This window comes from Phyllobates terribilis, unplaced genomic scaffold (assembly GCF_046119375.1).
Source record: "Phyllobates terribilis strain yellow unplaced genomic scaffold, ASM4611937v1 Scaffold_2__4_contigs__length_985480577, whole genome shotgun sequence".
Lineage (NCBI taxonomy): Eukaryota > Metazoa > Chordata > Amphibia > Anura > Dendrobatidae > Phyllobates > Phyllobates terribilis.
The window spans coordinates 161,680,812-161,696,143 of record NW_027362762.1 but is presented as its reverse complement, the minus strand read 5'-3'; the positions used below and the strand labels follow the sequence as shown (position 1 = coordinate 161,696,143).

The 15,332-nt window shown below is 41.1% G+C and overlaps 1 protein-coding gene across 5 annotated transcripts in view; it reads right to left on the bottom strand.

Annotated features, from left to right (window-relative positions):
* Positions 1 to 15,332, bottom strand: part of PFKM (phosphofructokinase, muscle) — an 88,297-nt gene that overhangs the window by 22,419 nt on the left and 50,546 nt on the right. For all 5 annotated transcript variants that reach the window (XM_073663202.1, XM_073663201.1, XM_073663203.1 and 2 more), the window contains 3 exons: positions 11,580 to 11,653; positions 9,803 to 9,880; positions 36 to 225 (listed from right to left, as the gene is read on the bottom strand). In XM_073663202.1, coding sequence (XP_073519303.1) covers positions 36 to 225; positions 9,803 to 9,880; positions 11,580 to 11,653 — 342 coding nt within the window. The remainder of the gene's footprint in view (positions 1 to 35; positions 226 to 9,802; positions 9,881 to 11,579; positions 11,654 to 15,332) is intronic.

Sequence of the window (15,332 nt, the reverse complement as noted above, 5' to 3'; positions counted from 1 at the left end):
CAATCAGATAGGATTTAACATACACAACTGTTTACCTGCTTTGACGAGATCAGCAAGCAGTCCGCTCCACTCTGCTCTGAAAGTGTCTGCACCGGTCAAGCTGCCATCTCCACCAATGACGCAAAGGTTGGTAATCCCTTTTTTAATCAGGTTGCATGCTGCTTTAAGTCGGCCTTCTCGAGCGCGAAAATCTTGACATCTAGCACTTCCTATGACCGTACCACCCTATAAACAAACAGACATAGTAATGAATAAAAGCATTATAAATAAAATCAGCTTCCATGTCACATTAGATCATGTTAATGTCAGTGATCACCTACCTGACAGGTTACACATATATAGCAGAGGGAATCAGTACAGTATGGGTTATATAATGTTCCAGGAGAACGTTTCACAAAGGTAACAATAGGATACAGTCATATGAAAAAGTTTGGGCACCCCTATTAATCTTAAGCTTAATGTTTTATAAAAATTGGTGCTTTTGCAACAGCTATTTCAGTTTGATATATGTAATAACTGTTGGATACAGTAATGTTTCTGCCTTGAAATGAGGTTTATTGTACTAACAGAAAATGTGCAATCTGCATTCAAACAAAATTTGACAGGTGCATAAGTATGGGCACCCTTATCATTTTCTTGTTTTAAATACTCCTGCCTACTTTTTACTGACTTACTAAAGCACTTTTTTTGGTTTTGTAACCTCATTGAGCTTTGAACTTTATAGCCAGGTGTATGCAATCATGAGAAAAGCTACTTAAAGTGGCCACTTGCAAGTTGTTCTCCTGTTTGAATCTCCTCTGAAGAGTGGCATCATGGGCTCCTCAAAACAACTGTCAAATGATCTGAAAACAAAGATTATTCAACATAGTTGTTCAGGGGAAGGATACAAAAAGCTGTCTCAGAGATTTAACCTGTCAGTTTCCACTGTGAGGAACATAGTAAGGAAATGGAAGAACATAGGGACAGTTCTTGTTAAGGCCAGAAGTGTCAGGACAAGAAAAACATCAGAAAGGCAGAGAAGAAGAATGGTGAGATCAGTCAAGGACAATCCTCAGACCACCTCCAGAGAGCTGCAGCATCAACTTGCTGCAGATGGTGTCACTGTGCATCGGTCAACTATACAACGCACTTTGCACAAGGAGAAGCTGTATGGGAGAGTGATGCGAAAGAAGCCGTTTCTGCAAGTACGCACAAACAGAGTCGGCTGAGGTATGCAAAAGCACAATTGAAGAAGCCTATTTCTTTTTGGAAGAAGGTCCTGTGGACTGATGAAACCAAGATTGAGTTGTTTGGTCATACAAAAAGGCGTTATGCATGGCGGCAAAAAAACACAGCATTCCAAGAAAAACACTTGCTACCCACAGTAAAATTTGGTGGAGGTTCCATCATGCTTTGGGGCTGTGTGGTCAATGCCGGCACTGGGAATCTTGTTAAAGTTGAGGGACGCATGGATTCCACTCAGTATCAGCAGATTCTTGGCAATAGTATTCAAGAATCAGTGATAAAGTAGAAGTTACGCAGTGGATGGATCTTTCAGCAAGACAATGATCCAAAACACTGCTCCAAATCTACTCAGGCATTCATGCAGAGGAACAATTACAATGTTCTGGAATGGCCATCCCAGTCCCCAGACCTGAATATCACTGAACATCTGTGGGATCATTTGAAGAGGGCTGTCCATGCTCGGCGACCATCAAACTTAACTGAACTGGAATTGTTTTGCAGAGAGGAATGGTCAAAAATACCTTCATCCAGGATCCAGGAACTCATTAAAAGCTACAGGAAGCGACTAGAGGCTGTTATTTTTGCAAAAGGAGGATCTACTAAATATTAATGTCACTTTTCTGGTGAGGTGCCCATACTTATGCACCTGTCAAATTTTGTTTGAATGCAGATTGCACATTTTCTGTTAGTACAATAAACCTCATTTCAAGGCAGAAACATTACTGTGTCCAACAGTTATTACATATATCAAACTGAAATAGCTGTTGCAAAAACACCAATTTTTATAAAACATTAAGCTTAAGATTAATAGGGGTGCCCAAACTTTTTCATATGACTGTATGTTCATACCGCATTTTTTCCCTATGCTTTATGTGTATACCGAGAACGCTCCCAACGTACATGCTATTGTGTCCATAGGGCTCTAATGCCACGATAGAGGACAAAAATCAATTATTTTTGTCTCCAGTCTGTCACTTTATTATACAGCAAAACTAAAAGTCTAGAAGAGCATGGTAAGATTCTGCTGTTCTATCCTTCAGAGTCCAGTAAAACAATTATCCTGATACATTATTCACGTCAGGTTTTTAAAATACACATATTTTCTATACAATTTAAGTGATTCCTATATTCCGCTTTTACCACCAGATCTGATCACAACAGGCGGACGCCTCCTGGCTTCTGAAGTTCACTGGTCACTTTGCTGTACATACAGAAAGACTTTTCCAAAAAAAAAAACACTCCTCCAACTATCAGATATTTTCCAGCATATTTTCAGTTCCCTTCCACCTTATGTGTTGGTATGGTCTATGAGAGGACCACCCTCTGGAAGACCATTTTGTAATGCAATTTTAGGTCATCATCTCAAAGAGGTTTGGCTGGGCTGGAATATAGCGTTATGGTATTCTCAGCACAGGACAGAGGGCTTCTGTACCGTTCTTTTAAGCTGCTGGAGGCCTTGATAATGGAGGAAAGAAAAGGGTCTTTTATCAGGGGGAGATGATCATTCACTGTCTGTCACAATCATTGCCTGGTGAAATGCAATCAAACAATCATTAATAATTTGCTTCTTTGTCATTTTTCAAAACTTTTATGCAGATATAAAAGTCATTGTCGTCAACGTGTTCCCTCGTGTAAAAGGGCATCTGCCTGCTGCTTTTGTATGCAAAAAAAAATCCTATTGATCATTGTGTAATATGAATGCAGGTAAACAATTGACTTGCTTTATCTTCGATTGGCACTGATTATAGCTTTTTTTCTGCCAAAGTGAAAAGACCTTAGGGCTCATTCACATGTCATTTTTTTTTCATGTACAAGAAAAAGTGACCAAGTTTCATCAGCGATTTCGGTCAGAGTTGCATTGGAGTTTTTCTCATATGGGGAAAGTACCTTCTCCTTCTCCTATCAAACAGTCTTCGAAAATCAGACCGCACTCTGATGGCATCTGAGTGCTGTCCAATTGTTTCACGAAACCATAGGCTGACATTGCCAGTTTTGATCTGACAAGTGGATCAGTACCACACATGTCTCTGCGATTCTGCGTGGACTGAAAAATCCCAGACATGTGAACAGCCCCATTCACTTTAGGTATGAGTGCTACTAGTGAAAAACATTTATAGCACTCGTACACAAAAACTGATGTGTGAATGAGCCCTAACTTTATACTCGCAGATAAGGCTTCGTCTGTAGCTACCCTGTAATGTTCTGGTCTCTGAGGGAAGGTGCTATATTAATGACAATTATCTACCAATTTATTCAGATTAATTACTGCTGCCATTATGCATGTCCCCATAGAGTGCAGGAAGCAAGTGTGTCCAATATGGGAAGTTTTGGAAAATAAACAAATTTGCAAATACGTTTAAAAAACAGAACAAATACATAATTTATTTTCTACAGACTTATATCTGGTTAAAGGCATTGTCAGACCTCTAAAAAAAATTGCAAGTGTCATGCAAGGATTCAAAATAGTGAAAAGACGCCATACTCACCAGTTCTAACCCCAGAGGATCCAGTACGGGCGCAGCTTTGGTAGACTGGATCAGAAGCAACGACATCCAGTGAGGCCTGTGATTGGCTGCAGCCATCAGGTGACTGGATCGGGATGTCATTTGAAGCACATGCAATGACCATCCCTGCCATTTTGAAAATATTTTAGAGGTCAGACAACCCCCTTTAAAAGATTTGCCTCTTGGGAAAATCTACTCCACTTCCATGTCCACCTTCAGTGAGAGCTTGGACTTGGTCATCTAGGTCACCTGCTGCAGATTTTAAGGAATGGAAAATCGGCAGCATATTACAGTATCAGCGGTGGGGATGAGATCGCATGAAATCTCATTCACATGTAAACTGACAAGAGCTGCGGATTTCACATCCACAGCAAGTCACTTTGTGCAGCTGATATTCTTAAGGATTTCGCATTGCAATAGTAGACATCAGGGGTACATCTATTTAGTGGAAATGTTGCCGCTGAGTATTTGTTCTGTAAATTCAGCAGCAAATACATCCAGAGAGGACGTACAGTTACTCACACATGGAAAGTGCCGCTAAACCAATGCACCAATTTCAGCTCAGCCACTTATTCTAGTTAGAATCGTGGACAACAACGCAGTGTATTTCTAATGTCTATTATTTATAGGCTTATTCCTTTCTTCATATATGAATATTAGAGGATAGTTCTTGTAAAAATAAGCACTTTTGCAGCTTACGGTGTATTAAAATTTGCAACACTTTCTTTTTCTTTTGTTTACAGCTTATCGCCTAGGAGACCGACCACCGCTACTGTTTAGCTTGTAAGCACTGTGCTGAAACTGGCCAGGACTAGGAGGTAACAGCACGCTCCAGCGGTCCTGGCCAGCTTCAAAACAGTGCTTACAAGCACAACAGAAAAGAGCTTGTAAGCACTGCGCATGTTCTGCTGTTTAGCAGCAGTGGTCGGTCTCCAAGGCAACAAACGAAAAGAGTAGACAGTACTGAAAATTTTAATATGCAGTAAACTGCTTGTATTTACTAGGATTATCCAAAAATACCCATTTATGAAAATGGACACAAGCCTTCAAGAAAAGGCACCAAAGCAAACACTTCTGAAGCCTTAGTCTTTATCACAAGATTTGTATCTCCGGTTCTATGATTATGTCTTTCTAAAAGCATTTCCAGCCATAGTGTTAATTGTAAAGGTCAGAGTATCCATCTATTTATGGGTGGCATTTGAAAGGAGACTCCACTTAGAACTTTGACCTCATCTGGCAGGCTATTTTAGTCCTGGACATTGACTGTAACCCTTTGGCTACAAAGATGTACAGACTTAAGTATCCTATCCTGGCAAGGGTTAGCCAAAAAGAAATGTCAAGTTGTCACAATGCCCCTTCTTCAATAGGGCAAACATCTCACAAACAACTGTGGAAGTTATTTAAAAGTTTCCAGGAAAGTAAACGTCATCTCTTTCATTTTAATGAGAATTAAGAACCAAAAACACCAAGAAAACGTAAAAAAAACATTTCAAAAGCAATAAATGACCAAGGGTCACTGTAAAATCCAAAAATGAATATTGAGCCATCACAAAAAAATTAACAATTTTCAATTGGGCCAAAAAAAAGTCTAAACAAAGGCATCTACTTCCTAGATCTTTTACATACAAACCTTCCGACCTTTAATGTCAGCATGATCCTATAAGGAAGGGCAAAGGTCATCGTGACCATCACCAAGTGAATGGTGATCCTGTGTCATCTACCGGATATAGAGGTGTTAACTTTCATTGTAATCCTGCCTGTGCGGATACTGAGACAGCTGAAACGTCTTTTGCACAAAAAAAGAAATGTGATTCTTTTGCATAAAACCTAGAGGCCATGGTGAAAATTTCAAGAACTCTCTTTTTTCTTCTTCATTTTTTTAATATAGAGCATACAAGGCAAACTCTGGCCAGCAGGGTGGTTTTATTTGGCCCGCGACACCAGAACCACCACCCCTATGCGGGGCCATTATTCTGTATGGAGGACTATGTGTGGCCCATTATTCTGTATGGAGGACTATGTGGGGCCCATTATTCTGTATGGAGGACTATGTGGGGCCATTATTCTGTATGGAGGACTATGTGTGGCCCATTATTCTGTATGGAGGACTATGTGGGGCCCATTATTCTGCATGAAGGACTATGTGGGGCCCATTATTCTGTATGGAGGACTATGTGGGGCCATTATTCTGTATGGAGGACTATGTGGGGCCCATTATACTGTATGGAGGACTATGTGGGGCCCATTATACTGTATGGAGGACTGTGTGGGGCCATTATTCTGTATGGAGGACTATGTGGGGCCCATTATACTGTATGGAGCACTATGTGGGGCCCATTATTCTGTATGGAGGACTATGTGGGGCCCATTATTCTGTATGGAGGACTATGTGGGGCCATTATACTGTATGGAGGACTGTGAGGCCCATTATTCTGTATGGAGGACTATGTGGGGTCCATTATTCTGTATGGAGGACTATGTGGGGCCCATTATACTGTATGGAGCACTATGTGGGGCCCATTATTCTGTATGGAGGACTATGTGGGGCCCATTATACTGTATGGAGGACTGTGTGGGGCCCATTATTCTGTATGGAGGACTATGTGGGGCCATTATACTGTATGGAGGACTGTGAGGCCCATTATTCTGTATGGAGGACTATGTGGGGTCCATTATTCTGTATGGAGGACTATGTGGGGCCCATTATACTGTATGGAGCACTATGTGGGGCCCATTATACTGTATGGAGGACTATGTGGGGCCCATTATACTGTATGGAGGACTGTGTGGGGCCCATTATTCTGTATGGAGGACTATGTGGGGCCATTATACTGTATGGAGGACTGTGAGGCCCATTATTCTGTATGGAGGACTATGTGGGGTCCATTATTCTGTATGGAGGACTATGTGGGGCCCATTATACTGTATGGAGCACTATGTGGGGCCCATTATACTGTATGGAGGACTATGTGGGGCCCATTATACTGTATGGAGGACTGTGTGGGGCCCATTATTCTGTATGGAGGACTATGTGGGGCCCATTATACTGTATGGAGCACTATGTGGGGCCCATTATTCTGTATGGAGGACTATGTGGGGCCCATTATTCTGTATGGAGGACTATGTGGGGCCATTATACTGTATGGAGGACTGTGAGGCCCATTATTCTGTATGGAGGACTATGTGGGGTCCATTATTCTGTATGGAGCACTATGTGAGGGTCATTATTCCGTATGAAGGACTATGTGTGGCCATTATACTGTATGGAGGACTGTGAGACCCATTATTCTGTATGGAGGACTATGTGGGGCCCATTATTCTGTATGGAGGACTATGTGGGGCCATTATACTGTATGGAGGACTGTGAGGCCCATTATTCTGTATGGAGGACTATGTGGGGCCATTATACTGTATGGAAGACTATGTGGGGCCCATTATTCTGTATGGAGGACTATGTGGGGCCATTATTCTGTATGGAAGACTATGTGGGCCCATTATTCTGTATGGAGGACTATGTGGGATCCATTATTCTGTATGGAGCACTATGTGTGGCCATTATACTGTATGGAGGACTGTGAGGCCCATTATTCTGTATGGAGGACTATGTGGGGCCCATTATTCTGTATGGAGGACTATGTGGGGCCATTATACTGTATGGAGGACTGTGAGGCCCATTATTCTGTATGGAGGACTATGTGGGGCCATTATACTGTATGGAGGACTATGTGGGGCCCATTATTCTGTATGGAGGACTATGTGGGGCCATTATTCTGTATGGAAGACAATGTGGGCCCATTATTCTGTATGGAGGACTATGTGGGATCCATTATTCTGTATGAAGGACTATGTGTGGCCATTATACTGTATGGAGGACTGTGAGGCCCATTATTCTGTATGGAGGACTATGTGGGGCCCATTATTCTGTATGGAGGACTATGTGGGGCCATTATACTGTATGGAGGACTGTGAGGCCCATTATTCTGTATGGAGGACTATGTGGGGCCATTATACTGTATGGAGGACTATGTGGGGCCCATTATTCTGTATGTAGGACTATGTGGGGCCATTATTCTGTATGGAAGACAATGTGGGGCCCATTATTCTGTATGGAAGACTATGTGGGGCCCATTATTCTGTATGGAGGACAATGTGGGGTCCATTATTCTGTATGGAGGACTATGTGGGGTCCATTATTCTGTATGGAGGACTATGTGGGGCCCATCATTCTGTATGGAAGACTATGTGGGGCCATTATTCTGTATGGAGGACTGTGTGGGGCCATTATTCTGTATGGAGGACTGTGTGGGGCCCATTATCCTGTATATTGGTTGGCCCGTGACTTTGTCAAAGTTTTTAATTTTGGCCCTCTGTGTGTTTGAGTTTGAAATCCCTGATGTAGAGAGTGATATGGAAAACTGAAGAAAAAAAACACTACCAAAAAAGTTTAAAAAAACATATATAATATAAACCTGATTTAAACAATAGGTCAATTTCTGATTACACATTCCTTTCAAGCCTACTTTACAACGATGGCTATTATTATAGGAGAAGGGGGTGGTCATTTGAATTTTATTATTTATTTTTTTCATATTTTTTAAAACTTTTCTTTTTTAAAATAGTTTTTTTGACAATCCACCGATGCCCCACGATTTGGCTTGACAGTCGTCCCATGCCCCCATGCACATTAAACTATCAGCCGAGCCCATCAATATCGTCAGGTTCGGCAGACATCACTCTAATGTGTATGGGGGCCTTAAGGCTGGCAATACACATTAGATAACTGTCGGCCGAACGATCCTCTCCTGCTACCGAAAAAATAACTTTTTTTTCCATCAACGGCTGTATGAGGGCGTGTTTTTTTTTTTACAGAACAAGATGTAATTTTGAAAGACAGCATTCATTTTACCATACAATGTAATAGAAAAACGTGAAAAAAAGTTTCAAGTGAGGATAAAATTTGGAACAAAAAAACAGCAATTCCGCATTTGTTTGTAGACTTTTTACAGTATTCATTTTGTGATAAAATGCAAAATCAGTGTTATAATGGCGATACAAAACATAAAGTTTTGTTATTTAAATGATGAAAAAAATCTAAAATTTGTAAAAAAAAAAAAAAAAATTGGAATGAGTCTCCATTTTCTGAAAGCTGTAACGGTTTTATTTTTCTGTCTATGGAGCTGTGTGAGGGCTTATTGTCTGCATGGCAAGCTGATATTTTTATTGATACCATTTTTGAGTGGATAATGGCACTATGAAAAAACATATTTCTTTGGGAGGTGTGGTGACTACAAAAACTCCACAATTCTGGTCTTTATATTTTTCTCTCTTTACGCCATTTATGGTACACATTGATTAAACTTTATATTTTGATTGACTGGATGGGCGCAGTGATACCAAATATACTTTTTTTTTTACTACTTTATTATCACTGGAGAAAACGGGAGGGGGCAATATGAATTTTTTTTTTTCATATATATATTTTTTTTAATTTTATGTTTCGTATCCTTTAGGAACTTGAACCTGCGATGATCGGATTGCGTGTTTTATAAACTGCAATACATACTGTAGGATACGGACAAAATTACATTCTTCTATGCTTCACAGGAAATCAAGGATGGCAGTGGGTGCACATGCACATTGGCGATCGTAGTATTTAAATGCTGCTATCATGGATTGACCGCGGCATTTTACATGTTTAAACAGCATTGATCGGAGCCAGCATTTACCGTGTATGATGCAGGCTCAGCTCCTGAGCCCGCTCCATACAATGGAACCTAACATAGCATGTACAGATACAATCATATGTCAGGAAGAGGTTAAGACAATCTATGTGACTGTAAAACGGCCCCCTCAACATTAGACCAATTACATTATCTGCAACATCGGGTTGATTGGTGAGAAGTCTGTGTGTAACCCCTGCCCCAAATCAAAATGGTGACACTTCGCCAGCGTTGCTGGAGCCTAGATTTAATTTATAACCAGAATAGGATTGATCACGAAATCTTGAGGCGATCTCTGCCCTTGGCATCTTCTGAAGACAAATATGAAGTCGTTATCGCATCCATCACACTTACCAACTGCAACATCATTGAGACACTTTCCCAAGTGGCTTCTCGAATGTTTTCACCTCCATCGACCAGTCCTTGGTAACCCTATAATGACAACTGCATTTAATGAGAACTCATTGCAATCATACTTGTATAGAGCAAAAGTAAAGTAACTTTAAAAGAATTTGGTCGTCCACAAAACTGAAATTGAACGATGTAGATCTTCTATACAAATCATACTAGTACTGTAGATTTTAGTAAGTTACCTTTATATAAAACCAGTTTAAGTAGATATATAAATGAGGGGGCTTGAGTACACCCCTGCCGTGGCCAAGTGCTTGGTGCACCATTTCGCCCCCTTAATTATCATTCTCAACCATCCTCTTATGGAGCTTGACAGCACTCATTTTAGAGCGCTGCCTTATTTGAATCCCCATCCCTGTGCACACTAACACTGCAGGGGCCAAAAGCAAACAGTGTCAGTGTGTGCAGGTGCGTTTTCATCCCTCTCCTGTGTGCAGCGGGGGGCTCTCCGCACACAGGATCACAGAACAGTGGGAGGCTGATGCCGACAGAAATGGGACATAAGAATGTGCACAATGTGACAGTGTGTGAGCGCTCATGTCCTCCTGTGTGTAGCGGCAGATTGCTGCTATGTGATCCTGTGTGCAGTGAGTGGCCATTACACACAGGAGAAGGAGATGAGAGCGCGCACACACTGACATGCAGGAGCCGAGCACGTCACACAGTGTCAGGGTTGGACATGGTCACCTCCCTCTCCTTTCAGCATCTTCTGCCCGCTACTTTGCAATCCTGTGAGCAGAGCATCCACTTCACACAGGAGAAGGATGACAATTCGGCCCCTGCACGGACTGCTGCGGTGTTTGCTCTTGGCCTCTACATTATCAGTATGTGCAGGGCTGGGGATTTAGATCAGGTAGTGCTCCAAAGTGATTGCTTCTAATCATCATAAGATCAGAACCATCATCAGATGGTAATTGAGGGATCTGAACAGTACACCGAGCCCTTTATTCACCAAGTGTACACCAAAGTCCCCTCATTTACATATATAATAAAAGTTATATACTATTATAACTTTTATATAAAATTAAATTACTAAAATCTATAGATTTTATAGTACCAGTATGATTTTTATAGGGGCTAAGTCCCTTTTATTAACATGTCCAAAAAAATGAGTTTGTTACCTTCCCAAAATCCCAGTGCTCCCCCAAATCTGCCGTTTTCCATTTTGTCCACCTGTGGAGGAGATCTGCCTACTTTTCTCCCTTTGGTGCCCAGTATGCCAATTCCTGGCTTGTGGTCCAGGAGGGCATGTCAGAAGAGTTTTCTCTGGTGGTGGTGGTGTGTAGTCTTCCCATCTCGATGATGCTGCCCAATCACTGCTCGGCAGCATGTGGAACTGGTTGACTGTCATGATCGCACGTGATCTCCCTGATCTTGCATGAGCACGGAGTACAAAGACTTTCCTGCACACACGTAGGCCAGTCACATAGAGGACAGGGAGATCTCAAGAGATCACGATGTTCAACCAGTTTTACATGCTGCCGAGCAGTGATTGGGCAGAATCATAGAGGGGAGGATTACACCCCCAGAAAAATATCTTCTGACACCCCCTCTTGGACCTCAAACAGGAATTCACATATTCTGCATCAAAAGGAAAAAAAGGGGCAAGTAATGGAGAGACAAAATGAAAAAAGTAAAATAGAGGCAGATTCAGGGAAGCACAGGGATTTGGGCAAAGTAACAAACTCATTTGTAGCAGCCTGGAAATAGATATACACACCTCATGTACAAAGAAGACTTTGGCACCTGTATAAATTCCCACTCTCACCACCGCTCGCACAGCTGCATTCATTCCTGGAGATAAAGACAATATGGATTATTTTAGACATCTAAAAAATCTACTATATTAATATTGCAAACTGCACAGAATACAATACTACAGTGAGAGACAAACTTGTTCATCGATTTGTAATTGACTCTTTTCCATAGGATAATGAATAACTGACTGATTGCTGGGGGTTGGACCAATGGGACTCCTACTTAAAGAGAACCTGTCAGGTCGGAGATAGAACATTAACTTTATTCCTCCCGGGAGCCGCCAGCTTTCAGTCATGCAGGCATACCGGCGCGGCTACAGTCACTGCACTGAGAGCGGTGCCCATAAGCACACCCACACTGACTGACAGCCAGCTTTACACTGATGCAATGCAGAGCTGGCTGTCAGTCAAAGTGCCAGGGTGTGCTTACAGTCGCTGCTCACAGTATAGTGAGCGATGACTGAAGCAGCGCCAGCACGCCTTTATGACTGAAAGCTGGTGACTCCTGGGAGGAATAATGTTAATTTTCTCCTGGGTGTCACTATTTCAGTACAGCTGCCGGGTACCTTTCGAACGCTATTAACCTGCAGACTAACCCTATAGCTAAAGTTTAACAGCGTTATCCAACCTGACAGGTTCCCTTTAAAAGATTAATACTAAAGGAATAAAAACAAAATATGAGCCAAAGCCAATTAAACAGCACTACTTCGCTCTAATGCCGATCATGGTCAAACGGACTAAAGACAATGTCCACAGTATGGCCCTCACGATTAAAGGCTAGCCACAATATTAGTGTGTTATATCGGATGTGTGCCCACAATGGGCTGTACATAAATCACAGATAAATCAGAGGTAACGCCTGCTGCAGGCAAACTCACGTATATCACATAAGAGAATCAGAAGTATAAATCCAGTGATGACAAACTTCCAACAGTTTCTTCTCTGTAGTTGTCACCACTCCAGGAGGTAATTGTGTGGTATAATCCTATTGTCACCATCATCAGCAGCCACCGACTGTGGAAACATCTGCCATCACAGCAGAATATGGCAGAGTTCTCTCCTCAATGGTAGCACAGTGACAAAAGCAATAACTTCTAGCGTGAAACAGGTTACAACGAGGATCACCAGAGAGAAGTAGGACGACGAGTGATCGCTACTGTACAGGACTAGTGTATTCCTATCCCCAGCCTCGGAAATCGTAAGTTACTGGCCCCTTAGATTAGAGTCCAATTGAATATATAAATGAGCTCAAGGAGCATCACAACTCAGAGAAGTCTGGATCATGTCTTCATGGTAGAAGTGCCGAGAGACAAATAAGTAGTGACTTGCTTGGGCCAAGAAACACAGGTATTGGCCCAGTGAAAATACGTCATTTCATCTAATGAATCCAAAATTGTGATTTTTAACTAACCGTGTGTCCTCAAGAGAGACCAAGAAGGTGATAGGATAAATGGATGTTCGGTTCCCACCATGAATCTTGGGGAAGATAAGTGTGATATTGTTCGGGTTCAAAATATTGATAATTTTAACAGAGTAGCTACCACAGCATTCTGCAGCTACACGCCGGTCTACCTGATTATTTCTTACATTGCAGTAAAGGATAGACCTCCAGGCCGACAAAAGGAGGGCAATGGAGAGCCGTGTACTTCAAAGCACCCTGCCTCAGTCCAATAGAGATGGTTTGGGGATATTTTGGACAGCAGAGTCCAGGAAAAGAAGCTAACAAGTACTCGGCATACATGGGAACTTCTTCAAGACCTTTGGAAATCCATCCCTGGAGACTAGCTTATAAGTTGTTTCAGAAAATCAGAAGTGTGTACCAAGCAGGTAAGAAGAAAAAGGGTGTCTACTACTGAAAACTCTAAAATAGCATTCAAAATCATCTTGCATAACCTTTTTGACCAATATAACGTTTTATTAGAATTACTTCTTAATTCAAATTACGGTAATTAATGCATATATTTATTTTCAAAAGGAAAAGGAAAAAAATATATATATGAATACGTGTCCAAACCTTTCATTGATACTAAATATTTTAAAGAACTTTTGTTAAAGTCTGTTTCTGCCTTATCTGTTTTTTTACCCAACCTTAACCCCTTCCTGACATTGCGCGTTTCCAATTTTTGAGCTTTTCGCTTATTCCCTCCCCTTCTTCTTAGAGCCATAACGTGTTCATTTTCCATCAATATTGGCATATGAGGTCTTGTTTTTTCCATGACGAGTTGTACTCTAATTGACACCTTTTATCATGTGATGTATTGGAAAGTGGGGAAAAAAAAAGTGCATTGAAATTGCAAAAAAAAAAAGCACAATGCAGCAATTGTTTTCTGTGTTTTGCTTTTACAGTATTCATTATATGGAAAAAATGATCAGGGAATAGGATTCTCCAGGTCAGTGTGATTGCGGGGATCCCTAACATGCGTAGTATGAAAAAGCATAGTTTTTAACACGCTTTTTTATTTAATATTTTTACAGTATTCATTGTTTAATAGATTGCGTCTTTCTGGAAGTGGCGATACCAAATATTTATACTTTTTTTACATAAATGTGTACTTATTGGTATAATATTTTTTCTTTTTTTTTTGTTCTTTAGGTTGTGATTTTTGTTTTACATATTTTTACAATTTCTTTTTAACTTTTTTTTTTTTAACTTTTTTACTTAGTCCCTCTATGAGACTTTAGCTTTCATTAGTCTGATCGCTGGTATAATGCATTGCAATGCACTATACCTGTCAGTGTTGCACTGACAGAAGTCTCTTAGACCATTCTCCTGGCATGGTCTAACAGGCTTGCTGTAGCTGGCTGACTCGGTGGTCGTCATTACTATCTCGGGTTGCCATAGCAACGATCGGAAGGGAGAGGAAGCCCCCTTCCTTGTCCCCAGCCTTCTAAATGCAATCAACATCGATTCCGGCATTTAGTTGGTCAAATGGCTTTGGGCGGCGCAGGCACCGCTCCTGGCTGTGACAGACAGAGCTTGGCTTTAACTTATGCTTAGCTCCTGGCGGCAATTGCCCCCGCATGATCGCCATGACATACCCATACGACCATGACGTATTGGTACGTGAAAAGTTGTGAAGAGGTTCATTTTTTATTCTTAATGGGAGGAAAAGATGGGCGTTTCAAACTTTTATATATTTTTTTTCATATATATATTTTTTTTTTAGCATATTTTGTAGTCCCTTTAGGGAACTTGAATCTGCGCTTGTCTGATCACTTTTATTATAGACAACAATACTACAGATCTGCTGTGTATAGCAAAAATCATGGTCTGCTATGAGCACTGAAACAGTTAAAAGAATTAACATAAGCAGCAACATGCGCACAGCAATGTCGTTTTGACATTGCTGTGCACTATGTTCATTTTATGCGCTTTTTCAGGCGGAATCCGCTTCAAAAAGACCCTGTTTGTAGATATATCCTAAGTGAATTCAGCCTGGAACACACCAAAAAAGAGATCAGTTAATGTTAAAAATAATGAACATATCCACTGCAGTGTGAAAACAACTTTTTTCTGCATTTGTTCAAGCATTTGTATCTTTTTTTCTTTTTTTTAACGGCTTCAGGCTTTGAAAGCAGTGCAGTGGCTAACAGAAGTGACCGGTCCATTCTTCAGTCGGCTTCTGCTTAGAAGCCGCCACTATCTTATGTATAAAATTAAAAATTGTGCCTCTAAGATCAGATTCATGGTGCCTGTGGTTTGGACAGCATGAATC